Genomic DNA, 27,194 nt, shown 5'->3' on the forward strand with positions numbered 1-27,194 from the left:
TATCCACACACACACCCCTCCTGTTTTTCAACACTAATGCAGAACTTCAGAACCATCTTGAACTGTTCAGGAACTACACTGCCACTGCATAATGGTAAATTGCCATTAAAAGACAACAGCACCCTCTGATAACACAGGATCATTGGGATCACAAAAGCTACTGCTGGAAGTTAAACATGGATGAGATGGCTCAAAAAGTGGAAGATAGTAAGAAAGGCTGGGAGAAAAATCACACTGTAGGAAGCATATAATCTGCGGTTGTTTTCTTTCTGTGTGTATATGTTTTCTTGAAAACCAGGTATTATTTTTTTTAAATGGAATTGTCTTGCTAGTAATCCAAAAATTTAACCTCACTTTGGAAAAGTTGAGTATCAGGACTAGCATGCTCAATACATTCAAACAGTACTGCTACACATTTCAAATGGTACCAAAAAATAGGAGACACTTAAAGGTCTCAGTGCCCCAAATGACACCCACTAGGTCAATCACTATATAGAAACCAAACTGCACTGTGCTACATGCATATGAAGAACAATTCAAGGGACTGGGTTTGTTCAACCTAGAGAAGAAAATATGCAAGGGGAATCTAATCACAGTTTTCCAATGCCTAGAGGTAGTTGCAGAGAAAATGGGGGCATTTCTTTTGCAAGGCTGCACAGCGACCCAACAAGAAGCATCAGGCACAAGCTGGCTCAGGGAAATTCTGTCTGGATACAAGAGAAAAAAATGCTTTAACAAGAGAATAAATAAATGCTGGAACAGATTGGCTGTAGAAGCAGTGGAATCTCTCTCACACTGGAAGTATTCATGACTGGCCTAACAAGATCTAGTACAGGTCACAGCTTCCACCACAGAAGGTTGGACGAGAGTATCTCCAACCCAGACTTCTCTGTAATTCTGTAATATTCTGTGAACTTGCAGAACAAAACAGATGCCTAGGACTCTGTTTTGAGCCTGCCCAAGATTTTAGGAATTATAATTCTTCAGGAAACAAATACATCTATTTGTGAAATATCCTCCACAGCTCCTTTGCCTGTTCAGAAATACTGCGTGGGACAGCAAGCATTTGCTGAGTTGAATTCATATTTTCAACATAACTGGCAAGAGGGTATACACCATCAAAACAGTCTGTAAAACACACTGTTTTCCGGGAATAAAGTATCATTTTTACTTAACTCAAAGTCCACAAGGAGAATACAAAATGTAAGGGCAAAAAAACAGCCCCAGTCTTGGGGGAAAAAAGGATTTATTGTACTTTACAATACAGTATGCTATACTATATTTTATTATCACAATAACTCTTAAAATTGAAATGGTAGGTACTGTGCTTTTGGATACAAGGGCATCCAAAATACTAGCATACCAAGTAAAGAAAGAAGGGGGGATTAAGTAGGGGTGAGAGGGGCAGGAAGAGAGAGGACTGAAATTTATTTGGGACCATGAAGTAACTTAGCAATTGCTTGTGGAGCAGCAGACAGCTGGAATGTGAAATCATAATCAGCACAAGAGCTTATTTAACTGTTTACCCTTAAAGACCACCTGATAAAACCCTGATCTGGTTATACTTGCCAGGGAGCAGGGAGATGACTTCAGACAATTTCAGTATGTTCTGGACTAGACTTTGAAAAATGGCATTGATCTGAACAGCCTTCACGGTATCAGATAACCACCAGAAAAAAAATTCTTATACAATGTTCTCAACCAGTGACAGGACTGACAATCCTGGGTCACCACCCACAGAAAATATCAGATATTTATATAAAACAATATGGTCAGACAGATGATTTTTTTTTTTTTTTAATTTTGTTTTTCTTTTTAATCAACTTCCAGAATGTGTCTACCACATGTTGGCAGAGGTCTTACATTTGCAAAGAAAAAAGGATCAAATTAAAGAAAAAAAGAAATCTACAGACCCTTAAAACTGGTTATGCTGCCTAAACAACCCAAATAGAGGAAGATGCGATGGACAATGTTATATGGCTTACAATGCAAATGGAACAAATACTGTTTACCTTCGCTGGTTGATAATTATTTAATCACCAGTTTTGATACCTGGAAGTCTAAATCAGAGAGGTATATATGACCAGTTGTTTACTATGCAAAAAAACAGATCTCCATATGGAATACAACACTATTTATAAAAGTCATTACACAATTATAACTAATCCTGTTTAAACCTCCAACCTTATCATAACAAAATGACAAAGTAATTTCAAATAGGAAATATGAAAACAAAACAAAAAAGAAAACAAAAAAAAATAAACAACTAGTTGAAGCAAACCTGTTTAATACTCAAAAGAGATGGTTCCCCAGCAGGTCTTTGTTCCAACCTTAGCTTGAGACATTCATGGATAACATTGAGCAGGACTCGGCAGAGGACCAAGAATGCAGGTTCAAAAGATGGCAAATCCATGGATTTCAGCTCCTCCCATGATACAGTGCTGCATTTTTGCTCACAACAAGGTGGGGAATTTAATAACTGCACATAATCTGAACACAACATGGGATCTGGAAATTCTGCAAACTGTAACAAGAAATAGGTATCATGAAGAGGATCTTTTAAACATGCTAAATCCTAAGATATTTAAGTAGCATGCACAAAAGTCTATTTTTAAGAGGTAAGATTCTATTAACGGGCAAATCAACCACCTAAGTTTCAATTTCTGGGTTTTTTTGGTTGCTTGGTTGTTTTGGTTTTTTTCAAGCTAACTTTTTTTTTTTTTTTTTGAGGATCACCAGGCTGTGGACAACAATTACGGACCCTTGGGAGTGAAAAAAACAATCTCTTATTTTATGTTTCTGCTTTAAAGAGATTAAACATCCATTAAAGCTGGAGATCAGTTCACTACACAGGAAGAAACTGCTGTTTGAAGTTATGATGAACATTCAAGTTAATATACATTCTATACATATACATAACATATAGGAACATATATTCATGTCATAAGGTCCTTGAGAATTTCAAAATATATTAAAAAAATAAATAAATCAAAAGGTCTTACACTAATGACTACATCTAGAGAAATAAGTTTGCAGTTGGCTATGTCAAGTGAGTAACCTCATTCCTTTTCAAATATATAGTGCATATATTATATAAAACTCCACATTGTAAAGTAATGCAATATTGAAGAGTCACTAGCTGAACTGAACAAACTGCAAACATAACTTATGAACTTTAGTAGATTTTAAGAAACTGAAACTGAAATTAAAAAAGGAAGATGAAATATAAAGCCATCAAGCTGACATTTTCAATTAATAAACTTATTTTTCATTTAAATTAAAATTACATATAAATGAAATGGCATTTCTAATTAGAGAAAATATTTGAAAGTATCTGAAACAGACATCCCAGATATCTAAACTATATCTAAACTACATACCTTGTGATAACATTCTAAGCAAAGCTGCACATGGAGGCATTCTGGGGTTTAATTTAGGAAGAAAATTTGGATTGCAATATTTGTGCAGCTCTTGACAATACACTGTACATTATCTAAGGATAAGTTTTGTTTCAGATTAAGTCTGGTTTATTCTAAATCCCATTTCACAGCTGCTAACTATGACACGTGAATATCCTTCATTCATATTATAGATATAACTAGCATTTTTTAGGTGTTTCTTCAGTGGCAAATTTAAATAACATCACTTCAGAGGAGGGGAAAACCCTACCAGAAATTACATTAAATGATGAAGTGATACCTAGAAAGTTAAAAACATTGAAGCCACTCTTAAGTTTGTTATCTAGCAGAAGATAAAAAAAAAAAATGTTTATTCCTTTACACGTACACACATATTTTTAACATTTGCACCTACAGTGTTGTACAAGCTCCGCTTTCTCAGAAGAGCCATACAAAATTACAGCTACTGACAAAATCAGTTTTCTTATTTTTTATTTTTTAATGTTATGTTTCTCAACCGTCATGGAGGATAGAATAGCATATTCATTGCTGTCTAATGTTGGCACAAAACGTATTATGTGCTGTAGATTCTTAAGTGGTTTATAAAAACACTACCTCATTATGCAGAGATAGCAAACATGCATGAGTGTGGATTTCCTTTATACCTAGTTTAGTCGAAGTTTAATCATTGGTTGATCTACAGTATGAGAACTTATCTTCTTAGATGGTATTAATGTCTTCTTTTTACTAGCTCTCTTTTAAAGAAATGTATAGTACCAGAGCTACAGGCTTTTATACATGAAGTTTTCATTAATAACAGATCATAAAAATACTACACTGCTACAACACAAAATATTTAAGAAATACAATCCTCACTGTGATGCAAGTATAGTGTTGGAAAATTTAGTCCTTACAAAAATATTAAAGAACCAGTCTATGAGCAAAAATAACACAACAAAACTGAATAAATGTGTTATTTCATTTTCTAACATTAAGGATAGCAGCACATGGCATCAGGGCTTAGTATCAGACACCTAAACTTCTAATTGTTCAATCTGACTGATCTTAACCTTCAGCAGACCCAGTCTGAAATGTTTCAGGTGGCTACCAAATATTTGTTAAGACCCCCAAGAAAACAAAGTCCAATCCGTTTATTGAGATCATACATAAAATCCATACTTAGAAGTGCAGCCAGCTGAATTAACAAACAAGCAGGGTACATGGGCTTAAATACTACTGTTCTACTAAAGTAACAACTCTGATTTCTGTAAACTAAGGGTAAGAAATATTAGCCATTTTCTTTAAGAATCAAATCATACAGCTTCTACACAAAACAGACTCTATAGTGCCTAGAGCCTTTTTAAAGTATCAGAGTCTATGAAGAATGAAACTTGTACTTTAAAAAACACTAAAAACAGCTACGTGTATAAACATTTCAATATATTTAAGATGAAATGAGCGTTAAAACGGATACAGAAGAAGAATGAAGAAAGCACATTTTAGATGAAAGACAGTGTTTAAGGAACAATAGAAATGAAAGTATGTCCTGAGTTTTTAAAGTGTATGTACACACATAAACACAGTCAAGATACAACAATAACAGAAGTAACAAAGATTAATAAAACACTAACAGCTCTGGCTGCATACAAATATCAAACTGAACTGCACTGAAAAAAATACCTCAGGACACTACATTCAAAGTACTCTCAGATGCAAAGACCAAGCAACTCAAAACAGCGTCTTCTATTTTAGTCAGATGTCATCTTTTGCAGTAGGTACCACATCTGCAGTAGGTACCATGCTTTTGACAAACTATTTTTCTTTTTTTTGACAGCATTTTACTCTTGGGACAAGAAAGAAGTTTACAACTTTATAACATTTACCTTTAGTCATGAAGTAATTTCTTAAAAGATGACAATATTCCAAAGACAATGTAATAACTACTGAAAATTAACATTCAAAGAAGTCACAAGGGTAGAGAACAGAGAAAAGATTAACCTTTATCTTACACAAGTCACCCAATGCCCAATTACCAAAAAGTTTAATTCTGTGAAGCAAAGACTCTACCTACTAATGTTTCATTACCTTGTTATAAGAACCCTTATGAGGTCAAAACATCCAAGGTTTTTAGCAACTACAAAAATACATTCAAAGTAGTTTTCAATACTCCCAAATTATGTTTTATTTCATTTGCTTTCTTTGAAGGTATTCCTACCTATATATTAAGCTGAACTTTCTAAGTATATATGGTTTGGGGGTTCTTTTGGTTACTGTAGCAGATACCTGCAAGTTTTGCTTTAGACGCGTGACTCTTTAGAAATACACAAAGATTTTCTTAATGCAAAACTTCCCAGAACACAAGTTGAAACCAATTACAGAATAAATAAAACTTCAACTAATACCTTCATTTTTTACAACAGTATCTACATTAGCAACAGTACAAATAAAAACTTTTTCAAAATCAAATAGCCTTATAAATATGAATTTATTCATCCTAAAAAAATAACTTCCAAGGGAGATAAACAATTCTTGTTCCTTTTGCAAAAGTGACAGGCAACAGCAATGTGTCAAAGACCACATGTGGTAGTCATATTAGAATGGGCATGTTGGCTAAAAATTACTTTGTCCAGAATCCATGGTTAGGCCCCACACACAGTGCCACTTCACTGAGGAGGGCAAGTAATCCTTACTACTAGTTCTTCCCAACACAAAAATGCCTACAAGTTATGTAACAGTTTATATTAAGAAACAATATTCTGCCTTGAAAGAATTAGTGACCACAACTTACCATATGAAACTTCAGCTATTGTCCTTCATTTACTGCTTATTTCAAAATTTATTAACTCACAATCATTCTTAATTAAGAATATAAAATGACCCAAAGGAAAAAAAAAAAAACAACACCAAAACAACCAAAAAAACCAAGAGACTAAGAGCCACCTGAAGAATGCAACATGCTAGCATGACTTGCTTTCATAGATTTCATAGTTAAGAGAGTCCATTCATTTATGCTCGAGGCCAGATCATGTAATGTGCCACCACAGTACTTCATTCCTTTAGAAGAGAAAAACCCCAAAACAATAGTCATGTTTTCATAAAGGATGTGCTGCAGAGATAGCCAGTCTTGAAGACAAGAAAAGGAACATGACCACTTCTATAGCTAATTTTTCTGATGACTCAGTATTTGTGCCTAATTTTTCTGACTTGTGGCTTTAGACATTAGAAAGTGTAATGAGCAATTTCATAAAAATCTAATTTCAATTACAAACAAGAACATAGAACTAGCTTGTGCTTCACACAAATTCAAGTCAAATGACAGATTCATTTCAGTGGAAGCAGAACTGGGCTCTTAATCAGAACATACACTATGTTTCAAAGAGTAACCAAAACTTTCATAGGATCCCTATTCCTCCAGTTTCAGTTAGGAAAAATACAGCAGAGGAGGTACTCCTTTTATCCATTTACACTAGTAGCAACCTACCTCCAGCTGGTGATCACTCCTTACCAATGCCATACGGGCCCTTTGCAACGAACCATGCATTAGCTTGTGCAGTCTTAAAATTAGCTTCCTCAACCCCATTTGCTTCAGTGCTTTATCTACAAACGGCCTGTAAATAGAGGTCAAACAGTGTTGGCTACAGCTTGCCTCAGCACTGCATTCTGGAATAACCCAAGAGGCAGAATCATCCTCAGATTCAAGCCTATCAAGCCTCCTTGAACAATGGTCCTGAAAGTCAAAATTTGGCTTATTAGTAAAATTGTTCTTGATGGCTTGTCTGAGTTCCTCAACATTCTCCTCAGAGATTTGTTCTTCACCATCGCTCTCCTCTGTGCATGTTCCTGAAGATTCCTTTACTTCTGTTTCCCTATCAACTTCATCCTCTGGATCATTGTCCCTAGATGGTCGAGGAGAAGGAATTTCAAACACTGGCCAGCCAATGTCAGAAAGATTTTTGACACCCAATACAGTTCCCATAATCCTTAGTTTTTGATTTAAGTCTTTTGTAATATTTAACCATAGACAGAGTGCCTGCACTCTGTCCTGGAAGTCCTTTGCAGCATACTTTTCATAGTCCTTTTGAAGAGCCTGCAGAGATGGATAAAGTGCTTCTATATACTCTAGCAGCTCCATTATTCGCTTTACTTGCTCAAATGAGACACGCTGGCGATGGAGGTGTTCATGGTAACTTGAGTAACCCAAAGCACTAGTTCCAGGTGTAGCTTTGCAAACTCCTTCTCCTGAAGTACCATTGAGACTGGCTCCATTCTTTACACAGGAGAAGCTTCCATAGTTCACTTTGAAGGTGAGAATTTCATTGATGATATCAGGGATAGCTTGACGGGCTGCATAGAGATAGAGGTCTTGGTCATTAATGCTCCGGCCAGCATGCCAAGCTTGCAGCTCCAGCCAGATCAGTTCATTGGATCGGTTCAGCCAGACAGAAGAGGTGTTTTCCTGTCCTCTCTGCTCCCTGTCCTTTTTCTTTGAGACTGAGGTAAGTTTTAACAAAAGCCGCAGGGTTTCAAAAAATTTTAAGCGGTCTGCTGGGCAATCAGTCCTAGAAGTCTGGCGTGCAGTTCTGGGTATTGGCATGGGCACAGAGACTGGAAGCTTAGCATTGCTACAGCCAAGGCTGAGGTAAGGCTTATTGAGATCAACATCTGGAATTGTTTTTTTTGGCAGAGACCCACCAACTGAGTCTAACATAAATGAGCACTGCACATTTTTCTTGTGATCTCTCTCTGTTGTCCTTAGGGTGTCTCGGATCTTTTTTCCTTGCTTATAGCTGTGCTCCTCCACATTCTCAATGGTTTTCCCATTGTCTTTATACGCAGACTGAGTTGGCATACTCATTTTTTCTGTAAGAAAAGAAAAGAAAAAAAAAAAGAATGTGACTACAACAACAAGAAAAAAATATCATTCAATCCAGCTCCCAAACACATTTCTTAGGTTGAGCATAAAACATTGTTTAATACCAATAAAATAGGCATGGGTAGAAGTAAAACATAGTTTGGGAAATTACCATTAGTATAGCTAAATCAACAGTAGCACCAGAGGACACTGAATTAGAGAGACTCCACTGCACATGCAATTTCATAAAAACTACAGCATGTATGGATTCTCAAATTTAGCTTGAATGATCTGATCCTGACTCTTGGGGGGCTTAATCTTAGTTCTGGGAACCCCTCTGTAATCTTAACATGCTTCCTTAACACCGGGAGGCTACTTCCCCACTCCCCCAACACACAGACACTTGCTTTCTCCCTTACCACATAACAGCAGCCCTTTCCTGCCTAATTGTGCAATTCTTTCAGTTGCCTAAATAAAGGAAAGACACATTTACATATAACACAGATTAAATGTCTCAAGAGTTATTTCAAGTTTAAAAATAAACTGATTGGTTACATCAAACTAACCCCTGAATGAATTCTCTTACTGAAGTAAAACCAAATCAATCACAGAAACAGCATATGCATACACATTCAAGGTCAATCAACAAGTCCACTTTGAAGTTTTCTGTTTTGGGGTGGGTTTCTTGTTTTTTGTTTTTGTTTTCTTTGTTTTTCTTTCTTTCTTCCTTCCACAATACAGAATAAATTTTCTGAGATTGTACACACAGGCAAAGTTAAACAAAATGAACTACAGACTTTCCAGAAAAGATATTTTACATGATACACTACTATTCAATTCTTAAAAAAAAACCACAACCCAGATATATTTTAAAGATATGCTCACAGCAACCAAGAACAGGGTATTACTATTCCAGAAGCAAGATCCATTCCCCTCACAAGTAGAAAAAGAGAGATCTTGTGCCAAAAACTCAAAATGTATTAGCAGGAATAAAGAGCTCCTTATTTCTCATAAAGGTATCAATCCTCAATATGTGCTCAGCACCAAAACGTTACTATGAAATATTATGCATTATGGTTACTTATCATCATAATTTCTTTGTTTAAAAACTTTTTTTTTAAGCACAGAAACAAGAAAATGACAGAAAGCAAGGAAAGTTATTACATAACTATCATATACAGAACTAAATAAGATTAATGCTGCATTAGAAGAGTTTAAAGCAGCCAAAAGGTACAATTAAAAGCCAGTAAAAGAGGCCTAACATTTCCAATGCCTACACAGCTAACTGGCAAGTATAACAAGATTTCTCTTCAATTTAGTTTAAGGAAGAGGTCTTTTGGTGAATGCTCTCTTCACAGTGACATTATTCAGAGTCTGTACAAAATGTAAGGGAACCAAAAGCTTTGGAAGATGTCTTCATGGGCCCTTCTTTAATTATGAACTTGTACTCCACAACTCTATGCAACTGAAGAATAGACTGTATTCCTTTATTCATGCTAAAACATTTACCTTAAAAGCTTAAAATTCATACTTTAACCTAAAAATGTTTTATTTAGTATTAGATACTGTTACTTAGCAACATTAGGAAAAAACATATATCAAGTATCTTTTGCTTTTTCCCAGTCATGACTTTATAACTAAAGCATCAAAAGAAGTAAACAGTGGTAACTGCAATTTGATTGCTTCAGTGACCCTAAAGAGTAAAGAATAATCACTGAAAACTCTATTTTCCTGTAAAACAGACTGTCATTCAGGAGATGAAATTGGGGAAGAGAAGCAACTACACCATTACTAGAGACCATAGAATCACAGAAAAAAAAAGTGATTGAAAAATACCTCTGAAGGACATTTTCTCCAACCTTGCGCTCAAAGCAGGGTTTATTTCAAAACTAGTTTAGCCTGCTCATTATGTTCTCCATATGTGTTTTGGATATCTTCAAAGATGGAGATTTAACAGCCCAATAACCTGTCTGACAAACTGTTCACTGATCATTCTCATGGTAAAATTTTTCTTCTAATACACAAAAGTTTTTCCTTGTTGCAACTTATGACAGCTGCCTCCTTTCCTATCACTGCATCTCAGTATCTGGCTCCATCTTCTCTATATCTCCTCCATCAGATAATGAAGGGCTACTGCTATGACTTCATGGTCATTTTAGGGAAAAAAAAACAAACCACCACAGCTACCTTTCAAAGTGGAACGGTTAGCAGGTCTCCCAACGTTATTTTTCTGATGCTTTGTTGACATGCGCTTCATCTGTCGGGGTGTACTAGGAGGAGAAGTTCCATAGAAGGTGTCAGCACTTGCTTCATCTGATAATTCCTCAGGGTCAGATTCAGAGATCTTGCAAGTAACATCATCTGATTTGCACTCTTTTCTGTAAAGAACAAGTTAAACCATGACATTAAAGCTAAAGAATTTTTACTTGTAATGTCTGTTTAGAAAGCTAACCCATCGATAAATCCCAACCAGTCAACCTTCTATACTTTCCTGTCACAGACATGTATGCTTATCCCAAGTTTTTTCACATCTATAAGGTCAACTTTCCAATCAAAAGCATAAGCAACATACAACAGAGTATGTATAGCCACAGTGTCACTAGAATACAGTGTAAACACACATGTATATGTTGTCTATTTGTTTCTGAGAAAACTTGTGGCAAGCCTAAGCTAAAAGGTACATGAAACAAACAGGTTCAAAAATAGACAGTCAATCTAATCCGCAGCAGAGACAACAGCAGAGGTCTTCCCTTTCACCCTCCGCCCCCTAACTTGTGCATACCACAAAGGCAACTTCTAAGTTCACTGAAAAAGCTCTCCACCCTTCACAAAACTTGTATTTAGCATAGGAGACCTGAATGTATTTTCCAATGATTTTAGTATTAAGTAGGTTTAACTTCAGAACTACTTTTTTTTAGCACCAAAAAAATAACAGGGTCTCTATAGTAACTTTTTAATTAGCCTCAATTACTTTGCTGCTTTGGAAAAAATAACGGTAATACTTAAAAAGAAGTCAAAGCTCATGCAAACATAGAATTAAGATAACGTATGTATGTTCTTCAAACCCCAAATCCAGATGGTCAGCTTAACCACTGCATGCCGTAACACTAAATTCAACAGACAGCACATACCTCTGCAGGATTAGTACCTATGCCAGTGTAGAGCCCACTTTACAACCCCAAGTATGACCTTTCATTGTTATTACATCTAGCAGTATTGGTAAACATTGTAGTGTAGCATTACATGCAGTATCACAAAACATTTCATTGTTATTAAAATGTTGATTTGTCTTTGTAATTTTCCAAAACTCAAAACTATTTTGATTTAAACTGTTCAAAGATAAAACTATAAAGTAATGTTTTTTCCTTTAGTGAAGTATAGGCCTTTTCAAAAAAAAAAAAAAAAAAAAAACAAAAACAAACCACAAAACAAAAAAGCAAACAAACAAACAAACCCACAACAACCACCACCAAACCAGAACAAAACAAAACAACAACTGCACGGTACCACACAGTACCCTGTATAATGGCACAATTCCATTGTAGAACAAGACAAAGTCCAGACTGCTATGATTTTGGTCTCCCCAGACAAAAACTCCTATAGCTTTTCATTTGAGTCAATTCTGGCATTCATACAATTGCTCACTAAGACAACACCAGGAGCTGATCTATTTGTAAACTCACATAGGGAAGAAAAAAAAAAAAAAAAAGCGCCATCACTTTTCATATGTAAACTCTGGACAATCTCAAAGACAACTTCTAGTGCCAGCTTCCTCTCATAAGAGGTAGAACAACAGCGATGGGGGCAGGCATGCACTCTTATATTTGGGCTTGCTTTAAAAATAAAATATGACAAATGCAATGAGTAATCATATCAGATACCCTTTCCTTCCTTCTGGACACTTGCTCTGCTCCACCAAATAAGATTACTTCAGTAGAGTGCCAGTTGGGCACAATACCACTAACAGCTGGATCTGCTCTGCATAATCAAGTGACACACAGCAATGTAATTACTCTCAGACTGTGAACAACCAAACTTCGGTACCTTTTATGCTGTTGACTGACCTATTACAAAATTCCAAATTCATACATGGAAAAACTATTTTAACACAATCTGTGAACTGTATCATTGTTATACCAATAACATATCATTTGAATTCTTCACAATGTTAAAAAAGCCCACAAAATATTGAAATCCCCTGGATAATTCAGGCTTCAGGGAAAAGCAGATGGCAGCAGGACAGGGTTTTAACTTCTCTCACTATCCCTATATACCCATCTGATGCTTATCTATCCAGGGCAAATATAGAGAAGAGAGTAAACAGAAAGGAGGAGAGGAACCCAAGGCCAAAACAAGTCCCTAACTGACTGAAACCCACAGACAGGCTGGAGCTGGAAGTGACAGCAAAACCACTGCCTTCTCCCAGAATATGGGACCCATTACCCCAGCACAGTCCTTTCATCTCCATTACTCCCAACTGGTGCCATACATGCAACTCTCTGGCTTTAATATACATCTGGGAGAAAAACATGAACCACTTTAGCTTGGAGGAGGAAAAAAATTCAGTTTGTCTCTATCCACTCACAAATTTTATGTCTGAAGCAGATGGGCAAATAACATGATCTTGACCATACTAAAGGACATAGAGGCAAAGAAGCATTTAACCTAAATCAGACACTGCAAGACTAGCATCAGTATGTGGTAACTTCAAATTCATTTGAATCACAGAAGACATTTTACTTGCTACTATTTTTGAGTCAGACAAGGAATGTTACTCATGCTCTGGTGGAGCGAGTCTGAGTGTCTGCAAGAAGAAATATGCCAGAATATTGCTAGCCAGTAGAACAGCAGGGAGACTAACAAAACAAAACAAAACAAAAAAATCAGATACTGTACTTTGCCTTTAACTATTAACAGAAATAAATCCCTTAACATGAAGAACAGTTATGTTCTCTGCAAAGCCATGGAAACATTTAGTGTGAAATTACTCTTCTCACATTACAGCTTTGAGAACAAGGCAGGTAAATTCACCAACTACTGTAGATAAATTTTAGAGGTTACCTAAGAAAAACAACTTGGGTGGTACTGTAGCACCACCTGTAGTGTAAGGAGAGCCCTACAGTAAATTTGGCCATGACAACCACACAGAATCACCAATACTTTTAGCCTAGTTTCCGTGACTTGGGAAATCATGCCACTTGTGTGTCTAAATCTGATTTAATTAACTACTATTGGCCAAATATGACGACGTCTTAATATGTTCCTACAGATCATGTGAAAACAGGTGGACAAATAACAAAAAACAATCTTGTAAAAACTGAACTGGGAAATTGGAACAGAAGTTTACATCTTTACGGACACCAGAAAAATTTTGTTCCTGAGAACTCTTGCAAACAGCCCTACTGCACAAAAAACTTCAGGCAGAGCACACCCTTTTGATTTTGCCAAAGACAAATCAACCACAAGAGACTAAACCACATGAAACAAGAATTCATTAGTTCCAGTGCTTATGGAACTATTTATTTATTCAGTGATCTCACTGGCCTGGCAAGGCGCAGGGTGGGGTGCTGATGCTCTTGTGAGGCCCAGCAGAGCAGATCCTGCAACACTCCCATTAGGTCTCAGTTTCAAGGCAGTTTTAAGCTAGGACAAGTAACCTTTTTGCAAAAGACCAGTGAAAACACTGTTTGCATAAATCATAGTATGGTTTGGGTTGAAGGGACCTTAAAGACCATCTAGTTCCAACCCCCCTGCCATGGGCAGGGACCCCTTCCCCCAGCCCAGGTTGCTCCCAGCCCCGTCCAGCCTGGCCTGGAACCCTTCCAGGGAGGGGGCAGCCACAGCTGCTCTGGGCACCCTGGGCCAGCGCCTCACCCCCCGCACAGGGAAGAATTTCTTCCTTACATCTAATCTAAATCTACCCTCTTCCAGTCTAAAACCATTACCTACCTCTCATCCTACCACTACACTCTCTGACAAAGAATCACTCCCCATCTTTCCTGTAGGCCCCCTTTAAGCACTAGAAGGCCACTATAAGGTGACCCCAGAGCCTCCTCTTCTCCAGGCTGAACAAACCCAACCCTCTCAGCCTGTCCTCATAAGGAAGGTGCTCCAGCCCCCTGATCGTCTTCACAGTCCTGCTTTGGACCTGCTCGAGCAGGTCCATGTCCTTCTTATGTTGGAGGCCCTAGAGCTAAACACAGCACTGCAGGTAGAGTCTCACAAGAGTGGAGTAGAGAGGGAGAATTCCCTCCCTCGACCTGCTGGCCACACTTCCCTTAATGCAGCCCAGGACACGGTTGGCTTTCTGGGCTGTGAGAGCACATTGCTGGCTCATAGTCAGTTTTCCATCTGCTAATACTCCCAGGTCCTTCTCCGCAGGGCTGCTCTCAGTCCACCCATCGCCCAGCCTGTATTTGTGCTTGGGATTGTCCCGACCCCTGTGCAGGACCTTGCACTTGGCTTTCTTGAACTCCATGAGTTTTGCACAGGCCCACCTCTCAAGCCCGTCCAGGTCCCTCTGGGTGCCATCCCTTCCCTCCAGCATGTCAGCTGCACCACACAGCTCGGTGTCCTCACTGAACTTGCCGAGGGGGCACTCAATCCCACTGTCCATGTTGCCAGCAAAGATGTTAAACAGCACTGGTCCCAACACTGACCCCTGAGGAACATCACTCATCACTGCTCTCCATTTGGACATCAATCCACTGACTCCAACTCTTTGAGTGTGACCAGCCAGCCAATTCCTTATCCACCGAGTCCTCCGTCCGTCAAATCCATGTCTCTCCAATTTAAAGATGTCATGGGGGACAGCGTTAAATGCTTTGCAGAAGTCCAGGCAGATGATGTCAGTTGCTCTTCCTTTGTCCACCAGTGCTGTAACCCCCTTGTATAAGGCCACAAAATTTGACGGGCATGATTTGTCCTTGGTGAAGCTGTGTTGGCTGTCACCAATCACCTCATTGTTTTCCACGTCCCTAGCATAGTTTCCAGGAGGATCTGCTGCATGATCTTGCCAGGCACAGAGGTGAGACTGATTGGCTTATAGTTCCCCGGATCTTCTTTATTTTTCTTTTTAAAAACGGTGGTTATGTTTCAGTCAGCAGAAACTTCACCAGACTGTCAAATATGATGGATATTGGCTTAGCAACTTCATCTGCCAGTTCCCTCAGGACCCGTGCATGTATCTCATCAGGACCCATGTACTTGTGCACCTTCAGGTTCCTTAGATGGTCTGAAACCTGACCTTCTCCTACAATGGGCAGTTCTTTCTCCAAGTCCCTAACTCTGGCTTCTGCATCTTGGGAAGCATGGATGGAGCCCTTACTGGTGAAGACTGAGGCAAAAAGGTCGCTGAGTACCTCAGCCTTCTCCATATTCTGGGTGACCAAATCTCCCTTTTCCTTCTAGAGCAGGCCCACATTTTCCCTAGTCTTCCTTTTATCACCGACATACCTGTAAAAACTTTTTTTGGTCCCTTTGATGTCCCTGGCCAGATTTAATTCTATCAGGGCTTTCGCTTTCTTGATCTGACCCCTGGCTACCCAGACAGATTCTCTGTATTCCTCCCATGCTACCTGTCCTTGCTTCCACACCCTGTAGGCTTCCTTTTTGTTTGAGCTTGTTCTGGAGCTCCTTGTTCATCTATGCAGGCATCTTGTTGGTCTTACCTGACTTCCTCTTTGGTCAGGAAGCATCACTCCTGAGCTTGGAGGAGGTGATCCTTGAGTATCAACCAGTTTTCTTGGGCCGCTCTTCCCTCCAGGTCTTTATCCCATGTTACTCTGCCAAGCAGATCCCTGAAGAGTCCAAAGTCTGCTCTCCTGAAGTCCAGGTTTTCCTTCTGTTTTTCAGTGAGTAACCTCTTCTAAGAGTATAACAATCTAACTTCTTCACCAGGCGAACTGAAATGAACTTTAAAGACCACAAGCTGGTTCTTTCCTCTACAGTCACTACCTTGTTTGTTTCCTACTACACCTGATGAAAGGGCATGATATCCAGAAGTATTCAAAACACCCTCCAATCTCACACCTGAATAACATATATGCTTATACAGTGGGATCCAGTATGACTTACTTAACCTTCAGATATTTTTTTTCAAGTAATTTAGTCAGCTGTTCTTTAATTTGTTAAAAACCATAGCAACTTTATCACAAAACATGCAGCACTAGAAGACACATCACAAAACAGCAATCATGATCTACAGACCACTCGTTAGCAGCTGACAAGATGATCTAACTGGAGCTGGCTGGTCTGTTTAGAGAGAGGAAGGCACAGGTTGCAACTCAAGTTTAAAAATTCAGCATGCTCAGTTTAGGGTTTGTGTGCAAATACTATAGCTCCACTCAAAGCTCAAATCAATGCCAGTAAACACAAAGACTCAGTTTCACCAGTGAAAGCCTTATTGTACAACAATGTACTAGATATTTAGGGTTTGAACTAAAGCAACTACATCATCTTAGTCATGCTGGTATCAATTTTTCTCATCCAGACAACACCAGATATGTATGATCATCAGCAAGAACCCTCTGATATTAAAACCAATTATAATTTTAACATATTACTGACATAGCATTTGTAATGCTTGTGTGCTATTTACTTCTGTGAACTAACCAAAGACTAATTAAATCTGCAAACCTATAAAATGCACTGCTGGCAAACTTAAATCAGATTATAGTATTGGTTATTACATGGACTTATTGGTTCCTACTGTTGCAAGCAGAGTTGGGAAACATTAACCTAAGCTAATTTCTTGTTTGCTACCAAAAACTGCAGGTTTTCTCCCTCAAAACCAGTGAAAACCATCCTAATCTTAATTAGGCATGCACCCAAAAAGTGAGAGCTAGAAATGTGACAACTGAAGTTACTATTTGCCAAGGACAGTTTAAATCCAATGCCTACAGGAAGTCCACAGTTTCCACATCAGTCAATTTACAGGCTGGCCCCAGCCTCAATTTTAATGAACAAAATGCTTCTGATCAATTTTACCCTAGGAATATAGAAGAAACTGTAGCCAGGATGCACAGATCAGGAATACTGGGTAAATTGCAAGAGCAGTATGGTTAAAAAACAAAATAAAAAAACCACCTACCTTGACAGCTCTGAAATGCAACAAAAAACCTAAATAACCAAGAATGTTTCCAACAAGTAATTATCGTATGTTACACCAGGGTGTACTTCAACCAGAACGTGAGGAGTCAGAATACAAAATTTCTTCATTTTGCATAGCAGGATTATTTTATTTTTTTAACCAAGTCAGAGTGTTCGCAATGTATCTACAATTTCAGCTCAGTCATAAAAACTGAGATACATCTTCTAGATTTTCAAAGGCCTGCAAGCAAAAATAGGAGAGGGGGAAAATTGAGGTATGAAATTTGGAAGCAGCAGGACAGGGAGCAAAACGTCTGGTAACTGTCACTGTTGATAAAGTCCATGAGCTTTTGGAAAAATACAATCATTTATCATTAAAAATAAATGAGCACAGGAAAAGACCATTGAAGATCACATGGGTACATGTTAAAATTAAGTAGGCTAAAGTCACACTGAAGAGTATGATTTTTAACCAGTATAAACTTTTTGTACTTTACCGAAGCATTATTCAAACTTTTAAAGTTTGTAACAACCAATAATAAGAGGTCATGCTAAAAAGTGTGATATCTAAATGGGGGAAACATTTTTTTAATCTTCCCTTTATATCAGCTACCCTTGATCTTCGTAAGCAGGAGTTCCAATATATCAGGCACTTACATAATGAACTCAGGTTCAACCGCTGCTTATCATCCCACACACAGCTCAAAAGCTTGCTGTGAATCAGAGGAGTAGAGGTCAACTGATTGGACTACAAGCACATAGCAATAAATTTGAGTTATGCAATTACAACCCAGTAGCCAGGATAATCACCCACCAGGACAGTTACGAAGCTGTGCGCTCCACAGGCTGCTGCCGTAAACAGCTTCCTGCAGTTTCAAAGACATCACACCATTCACACAACAGTAACACTCTTTCTCAACCCTTCCTATGGCACCCTGCCATTCCCATACAGAGAACTGCAAGATCTGTACAAGGTGCACCACCGAATTACCCAGTACTTGCTCTTGACACTCAGTGTCTATGTTTTAAAGGCAAAGTGTCTATTTTTTTAAATATACACTCCTTAACAGCGATTCAGCTTGATAATAAAAGTACGTAGGAAGACAAAGCTCCATTAGCTCAGTAATGTACATTGTCAATTAACTAAGGTAGCAGAAAACACAGGCACTACACATTGGCAATCAAATCTTTTTAAAGCTAACGTAGTTCTCCCTAAATGTAGTTGCAACCATTCTTTTTTCAAAGATAAACAATATTCTGACAAGAACATCATTGCAAATTGCTATCATCCCACAGCTGCTAGCCATGCAGAGAGCAAACACAATTTTTAAGTAACCATCTCTGCATCCGTTAAAACTGCAAAACAAAACAGTATTCAGTTAGAGTTCCTAAACACCACATGCAATACAACTCTGGAATCAGCAACTCTAACTTTTATGGAGCAGTACTGGGTTTCACTTTATCTGAATAGCACAGGAGAACGTGACAGTACTCCCAGACCAACAGCAGCATGAAGGAACTTCATTAATCGACCTGTAGCACTTGGGGAAATTAAGACTGAGTATTAGACAACCTAATCAGGAAAAGAAGATGACATGAACTTAAGTCCTGCTCAAGTACAGGACTGCTATCTGGTGTGAACTCCTACTGTTATGTCCCAACATTATGAAACCATCGCACACTCCTGTTTTTTAATCACCTTTTAAAAATTCTGTGCTCTAAGGGAAGCTATAAGCTTGAATAAATGGACTGGGTTCTGAAAAGTTCCCGAACTGAAAGCAGAAAGGACTATATATCCAATTTTGTATACAGTCTTCTCCTTGTAAGGATCTGCTACCTTTGTGAATACTAAAAGCAAATGCTTGCAGCTATTGCATTCAAAGCAGTTAACACAAACTACTGTAAGAGCAGCAAAAGAAACAGTAATAAAAAACCTTGAGGGAAGGACTATAAATGCAATTCAGAGGAAGACTTCAGTAAAAAAAAAAAATCAAGAAAAAAAAAATCCTTTGACTTTTTAAATTATTTTATTACAGAGCAGCAGGAATTTCCTCACAGTTCGTACAAATGAAACTGTATTTTTTGCTAAATACATCCTGTGTAAATTTGTCACAGTGCTTTGGGGGGGTGGGGGTGGGTAGGAAATAGCCTGGTTAACAAGATACAAAAATTCTGTGACTAGCATGGATATTTAAATGGTGTGTATATGTCACACATTTCCTATTGTGACTATAACTCCAGAGACAGTAAAAACAGTTTGTTCACATTAAAACCTAATGTGAATGAATCCTCCAGGGGGCGGCGGGGGGGCGCTACCACAAATCAAATGAAGCATGTGATTGGGAAAAGGCGGCATGGATTCACCAAAGGCAAATTGTGCTTGATAAACCTGATCACATTCTATGACCAAGTAACCTGCTTGGTCAATGTGGGGTAAGCAATGGACATTGTCTACATGGATTTCTCCAAGGCTTTTGATATGGTTCCCCACAGCCTCCTCTTCGAGAAACGGGTGTGTTATGGCCTAGAGAAAGGGTCTGTGGGGTGAGTTGGGAACAGGCTGCCAGGCTGCACCCAGAGGGTGCTGGTAAATAGCTCCTTTTCAACCTGGCAACCTGACACAAGTGGAGTCCCCCAGGGATCAATATTGGGCCCAACGCTGTTTAATACCTTCACAAGTGATCTGGATGATGGGATCAAGTGTACCCTGATGAAGTTCACTGATGATACCAAACTGAATGGGGAAGTAGACACTTCAGAAGGGAGAGCCACCCTGCAGGAAGACCTGGATAGGCTGGAAGATTGGGCTAACAAGAACCTTATGAAGTTTAGCAAGGACAAGTAAGGTCTTGCACCTGGGAAAACTTAATCCAGGAGTGCAGCACAGGCTGGGATGTACCTGACTGGGGAGCAGCTCTGTGGAAAGGGACCTAGGGGTCCTGGTGGACAACCAGCTCAATATGAGTGACCAGTGTGCTGCTGCAGCAAAGAAAGCCAACAGGATGCTGGGTTGCGTCAACAGGGGCACCACCAGCAGATAAAAAGAAGTTATTAACCCAATCTCCTCAGCACTTGTCAGGCTACATCTGGAATAGCGTGCTCAGTTTTGGTCCCCGCTATACAAAAAAATATGTGGACAGGCTGGAGAGGGTCCAGAGAAGGGCCACAAAGATAAGCAAAGGACCACGAAGCCTGCTATGTGACGAAAGGCTGAGAGAATTAGGATTGTTCAGACTTGAGAAAAGAAGGCTTAAGGAAGACCTCATGACCATGTTCCAGTATTTAAAGGGTGGCTACAAAGAAGATGGAGACTCCCTTTTTACAAGGAGCCACAAGGAAAAGATGAAGGGTAATGTGTACAAGTTAATCCTGAGTAGATTTCAAATGGGCACAAGAGGAAAATTTTTCACAATTAGAACAATCAGCCACTGGAATAATCTCCCCAAGTGGTGGATTCCCCAACATTGGACACTTTTAAGATTCAGCTGGACAGGGTGCTGGGCCATCCTGTCTAGACTGTGCTTTTGCCAAGAAAGGTTGGACCAGATGATCCTTGAAGTCCCTTCCAGCCTGCTACTCTATGATTCTAATACTGACATACAGCAATGGAGATACCTGACCTTGTATTCACATCTGAATCTCGTATGCCTGAGCTCATCATTTCTCAGCAGTCAATGTTAAATGTTAGTTCCCAATAACTTCCGATTGCTGCCAACATATTAATAGGACTTACTGTTATAAACTTGGTAATATACTTGATAAGATTTTTAACAGTATAATTAAATTTGACTTGGAACTAAAGACATGTCTGGCTTTTTAATTTGTCATCCTTAGGATAATTTGAGTAAGCTATAAGAAAGCACCAAGTTTTGGGGTTTGGTGTTTTTTCTGAACAAGAATCATTACCACAAAGTTAAATCAGAGATCCTTCTTAATCCTTCTTAAATTTCTTCTATCCTTCTTAATTCTTAAATCCTTCTTAAAGTTCTTCTAGTGTAAAAAAAAAAAAATGTAAGAACAGAAAAGTCTTCAAATTACTAAGGGTGAATGCAATTAGACTTGTAAAAAACACTATTAAGGCCTGGATCAGCTTCCTCCTGAGAAAAAAAAAATACTACTTTTGGAAAATATCAGTGTTTAACAAATGAATATACATGGTTTTGGGTAAGGAATAGGAAGGAGTATCTGTTACCTGCTGCCTTCCCAAATTTGAAAGAGAATAAGAGCACGCAGACCCATGCCACATCCCACTGGTAGAACAAAAAGCTCTGAAAGGAACTTTGAGCTGGAGGGGAGAACAGTAACAAAGGATTTGATGTTCCAAGTTTCCAGCTCACATGGATCATGTAGACATTACTTTACTCTAGAAAAGAGGCATCTGGATAACTTAACTTACAATAAAGCCTGGCAGAAAACCACCTAACAGCAATCTCATAATGGAAAATGGGAACTTCATCTCTTCTGGCATGAAGGTTGTATAAAAAAAGGCAGGGAGGACACACAAAATAAAAACATTATTCTCTGAAGCACTTGCAACTCTTCCTTCAGTTGGTAAGTAAAAAGCAAGATTGCTAACTCCTTTCATTTCTTAAGACCTGTTTTTCAAGTATGTGTCTAACTCAATTTGTGTATCCCCATGTTTACCCTTACATTTGCACTATTCTTGCTTTCTACAGGAGGTGGCTAATCCTATCTAGTTAAAGGCATCCATTTCCCATCTCTTCTGAAAGCTAAGACATAAATACTTATGAGGGGCACATTCAACCTTTCATCGATTTCTCTAACCATAAAGGCAGATATTATGTAAGGCACACCAGTGTCAAGGCTAAGATAAATGGGAAAAACACAAACTTGAAACTTATCTTAAAATTAGATGAAAGTTTGAAAGATACAGAGATGCTAAAGATCATGACTGGTACCAATCTGAGGAAACAAAAAAATACTTTGTCATGTTGTCATCTTAAAACAATATCATAAGGCAGAAGTCTAGTGCTTTTCTGTGTTCACTAAGTATTTCAAAATAATGTTTTAAAGAAGAAATAGTATCAGCATAACTATTTCAGTTTTAAGGAATCTTCAAATTCCAATTCAGCTGTACATAGCTGTATTTTTACTCCCAGAGGAATCAAGGTAAGGCAGGATATGTGATCAGTCATCTCTATAGTCCAGAAATGACCAGCCAGCATGCTAAGGAAAAGAAGTGGGACTTGGAGGTGGGTTGGGGTCACTGAGAGATAGCAATTTTACCATTTACTGCTGACGCTAACTGGAAAAAAGCACTTGCATCTTTCAGCAAGTCTGCAGATGCAAATTTAACAGCATCTAAGTTTTCATTAGAACAGCTTACAACATAGAAGCTTGTAAGAGCACAAAAAACATGAAGTAATACTAAAAAAGTTTTTAAATCAAGTATGAAATATAATGAAGCTTATTCACACAATTTTCTACAGGGACCAAGTAAGGAGCCTCAGCTGACAACAAAAAGGGAACTTGTTCCAGTGCACCTTTTGTCTTCCAGGTTGCACACCCCTGCCCTCTCTGCAGAGACACCAACCATCATGTAAACTCAGTCACCAATTTGATGGGTAAAAAAAAAACACATTAATTTTATGGTGCATCAGTTACCCATGAGATCAATAAACTGCAGTGAAAACTCTACAGACATGTGACTGCTAAATCCAGAAGGAATGCAGTGGAGGAGCGTGGCTTCCTCTTGGGGAGAGACCAGGGGAAGTGAGCAGCCTGCTGTTCCAACACATTAAGTGTGATGTGAAATTGTGCCCTCAGTCATTCCCTTCTGGCTGCAGCTGAAGCAATTTATAAGATGCCTGTCCTTTCCGCTTCCCACTGACACTCTGCCAGAAGTGACCAGCTCCCAAGATGCACAGGTATAACTGAAAGTACTGACTCTGGTTCTTCACTTGTACTGGCGAAACAATCCAGTTTAGCTGGAATGTCTTTGTTAGCAGGATTTTTCCAACTTCAACCACTTTAATTTTGATTACGCAACCAAATGTACTTAATGTTACACTAGCAAGTTTCATATGGCAGATATTCCTAGTTGGAGGGGGGAGAGACAAATGATAGGAGATGAGAATAATAATTTCTAGTCTGACTCAGCTGAAAAACTCATGCAAATTTTTACTTGCAGCAATGACAAAAGCAAAATACTTGGGTAGAAAGATGCTTAAGGTAATACCTGCATCACTATCAACTGATTGAATTACATAATTCCAGTAGTTTACTTATAAATTAATGGATAAACGAGGGCTCATCAACATAGAAATCATTACAGAAACACTGAAACTTCATTAATAAACAGTCAGAATGTTACAGTAGCCCTGTAATATCTATGCTTTGCTCGCTATTTACACTTTGTTTATCATTGAAGACTATCCTGTAGCATGGCTGCACAAATGCAAACACCCAATGCTACTACGAAGCCCTGACCTACATCTTGCCACCCGCTTGCAAACTATGTGTTTACAGTGCAACAGCCCTCCTAACAGTTAAGCACCAAGTACAACAAATCCTAGATCAGCTAAGGCCTGAGTGAGGTACAAAGCAAGCATTTCTGCTGCAAGATCAACAGTGGTTTGCAACAAGACTTCACTGTGATAGAACTGCCACTATCTTTGCAGAAACCTACAAGGAAAAAAAATCATTACTGAGGAAGAGACTAACATAAAGCTTAGAGCTAAACAGTTCATCTTTTACTGATTCCTAGTGACATCTTTCCCTCCTTGGTAACTCTCAATTGAGCTGTTTAATTAGAACAGAAGGACCCAGCAAGTGCGAACATACATAATTTCTACAGCAGACCTCAAGCACATGTCTGACTGTAGCCAGTTCCCCCCACTACAAAGTTCCTTACAGCACTACTGTATTGACGAGCAACATTTATTTTAAGAGATAAATTAAAACAAAATCTTCTGCTTCTCAAGATCTGGCCACTACCACAGTCAGTTTTGTAAATTTCTAATACTTTGACACCTTCCCCAAAATTCTCCTATACTCTTGAGCAGAAGCTTCGAAGCACTTGATTATTATATTTATGACAGAAAGACACAGAGTCACAGAAAAATGTAACAAAGGCTACTGAAACAGTGGAGAGGTGCTGAAGCACCTTCTGACTGACTATAAAAATACAGTAAACTTCAAAAACACAGAAACTGTCAGTGTGTTAAAAATAAAGCCAAATGCTAATTAGTATTCATCATATCTGTGTATTGCAAGCAGAGATAAGAGCTACTGAAACCTATTTAAATGATCTAAAGAAGTAATTATTCTTCTGCAAGTCACACCAACTAGAAATAAGTATAAAATTAAATAAAATAGAGCCCTTACAACAGTTTTGGCAGTTCTTCATGTTCTCTTCACAGAAAAAATAATAATCAGAACTTCCTGTACTTTTTTACTACTAAGTTTGGAAACAGAGAAAAATTAACTAAGTTTTCCATCTTAGATTATTATATGTTTTCGTGCAAATCTGAATCATGACGTGATAGCATTTACAGAATATGCATGTACATTCACCTCTGAGCTTCCCACACACACCCCATTCACAGATAGATTATTTGATTAAAACTATGCCATGTTATTTCAACAAGAAAGAACAACAGGCCCATTTAATTCTGACATTGCTCTGTAATGTGTAAAAAAGTGTGAAAATGTTGATGGGTTTGTCAGGTTTCCACATCCACATTTAAGCCTACCAGGTGAGGCTGAAAATGGATCAAAGCTTAGAACTGTGGAAACAGGAGCTGAGAGCTTTACCCAGCTCAACTAGTACCCAACTCTCTTCTTTTCAATGCCTCAGGACAAATAATGTCAAAATATTAATTGGTTTCAGTCACCATGCTTCATCCTTAGTGCTACTTTTTCAAACTCAACTATATCCTAACTCATCTTTGGGAAAACAATATTTTTTTAAACTGAAATTTCCAAGAACAGCACTGTTTTATTAATTAGAAGGTCTGAAATATGTTTTCATCACTAAAGTAACGATGGCTGAGCATTACATAGCACAGTATAAACCCAAAGGATAATTGTTACAGTTAAGTTCTTGGCACCTGCACAAATGAGAGGTCAAGGTCTCAAGCTACACACTCAAAAAATAAAAGTGCATTTAATTAACAACTACTTATGAAAAATCTATACTTACAAATCTGGATGGATTTTCAGGAAAATTTAAGCCACGCCAGGAAACGTTACATACTACTGAGAAAAGAGCGTTACAGAAAGCGTTAGGCTGGTAGACTCAGCTATACATACATCATATGTAACAGTGATAAACCAGGAAGGACATAGACCTAAGATAAAAGATAAGGAGATCTGTAACAGCCATTCCTCCCCCACTGTCCCGTGCAGAAACTTTACTCTTCTGGCAGAAAGTTCCATTCCTAGTTAAGAAAAAGCTACCAAGTGGTTTTAATCGCAAAGTTTCAATTCATCTTTTAGATGAAGTCAAAGTCTACAAGAACCCTGAAGGTGAAGCATTAAAAGTTAAACATGTTTTTAGTGAAAGCTGGTGCTTAAGCACTGGATGCTGGACTACTAGTACACGACCTTTGAAAAACCCAGGCAATGCAATGGAGCTGCTGTACTCTGCACTATCTGGAGCATCCCAAGTACTCAATGGACATGCCAGTGGAGAATTCTACAGTGCAGTCAAGAAGTAAGAGAGGCATATGTAACTGTGGCTGTCTTATCACTTACAGGATGGATGTTTCATAACCAAAATGGTAAAAACCTTTACAAATACTGCTCTCAGTGAGGCCCTCAGGAAGTAAACCAGCAGCATGTGTAAGCTGAGGGCAGAACAAAACATGCATGTATACCACATTAGAAAGCAACACATGGCAGTCAATACTATCAAACATTAGCAGGACACAGACACACAGAATTAATTTCCTCCTCCTACCCCGTGGCAGCAGGAGACATTCATCAGGGCAATAAAATTATATCCCATCTTGTCAGGATCCAGAATAAACCTGATCAAGGTTCATAGCAAGCTGATGTGATTTTACATGCAGAGTTCTCGGACTAGACACAAGTGAACATTTCACAACCCAGTGACGCTCAAACTCAGGTGTTAAAACCAAACCAGAATGTTTGCTCTTATGTTTGCAACTGGCCAAGGATGAGCACAGAACAATTATCAGCTCTTTAAATGAATAAGCTTCTAAGTTATTTTTAAAAATTCAAAAATTCAGTTAATAGTTTGCAGGCTAAACACAGCAGCAATGCAGTTAGCACTTGATAGCAGAAGAAAACCTAAGGGAAGTAATAGCCCTGCAAACATAAATGACACATAAAACAGTAAACCCAACCACACAGGTGAAAAAATAAGAGCCAAGATACCTGTATCTTCCTGTGCTGAAAGAGGTCAACATACTACATTACTAGCAGTGGGCAGTATAAAAAAATGTCTTTTAAATCTATTTTAGATGCAGTTTAAAAGAATGGTTTGTATATGATTTAAGAAATGTGGTTGTCATGGCAGCCAAATCTTTATAAGCCTCTAAAAATCCCAATTCGCTCCCTAAAGTAAAAATTACTGCATATCCCTTATCCTTCCCTTTAAATTCAGTAGATCTGTTTTTCATCACAGCAGTTTGCATTCCACAAGGGCCAGTATCACTAGCTTACATAATAGTAAAACTAACCTTGACACAGACAGCACTAATTAACAGACATAAAAACAACTCAAGCAGCCACACAACACAGACTAATCCTTGCTGCTGCAAATGCCAAAGACATCTCAACTAGCACTTCATGTGTGCTTGTGCGTAGGTGGAGCAGTCATTCATCCCAATCTCACACACGTAAACAAGAAAATGCAATACATGAAG

At 38.4% G+C, this 27,194-nt stretch overlaps 1 protein-coding gene across 10 annotated transcripts in view; it reads right to left on the reverse strand.

Moving 5' to 3' along the window:
- The window catches only part of MAP3K4 (mitogen-activated protein kinase kinase kinase 4), a 94,679-nt gene that overhangs the window by 42,716 nt on the left and 24,769 nt on the right, over nt 1–27,194 (reverse strand). For 9 of the 10 annotated variants that reach the window (XR_006165577.1, XR_006165576.1, XM_033011601.2 and 6 more), the window contains exons 2-4: nt 10,438–10,628; nt 6,880–8,258; nt 2,282–2,524 (exon numbers count right to left, since the gene is read on the reverse strand). Coding sequence is in view for 8 of the 10 variants with exons in the window: in XM_033011601.2 (XP_032867492.2) it covers nt 2,282–2,524; nt 6,880–8,258; nt 10,438–10,628 (1,813 nt within the window). In the remaining 2 variants the exon portion in view is untranslated. Of the gene's footprint in view, nt 1–2,281; nt 2,525–6,879; nt 8,259–10,437; nt 10,629–25,504; nt 25,523–27,194 lie in introns of those variants that run through there. The other variant, XM_033011607.2, reaches the window with a different exon arrangement.

Source organism: Tyto alba, unplaced genomic scaffold (genome assembly GCF_018691265.1).
Source record: "Tyto alba isolate M040663 unplaced genomic scaffold, T.alba_DEE_v4.0 Super-Scaffold_22, whole genome shotgun sequence".
Taxonomy (NCBI): domain Eukaryota; kingdom Metazoa; phylum Chordata; class Aves; order Strigiformes; family Tytonidae; genus Tyto; species Tyto alba.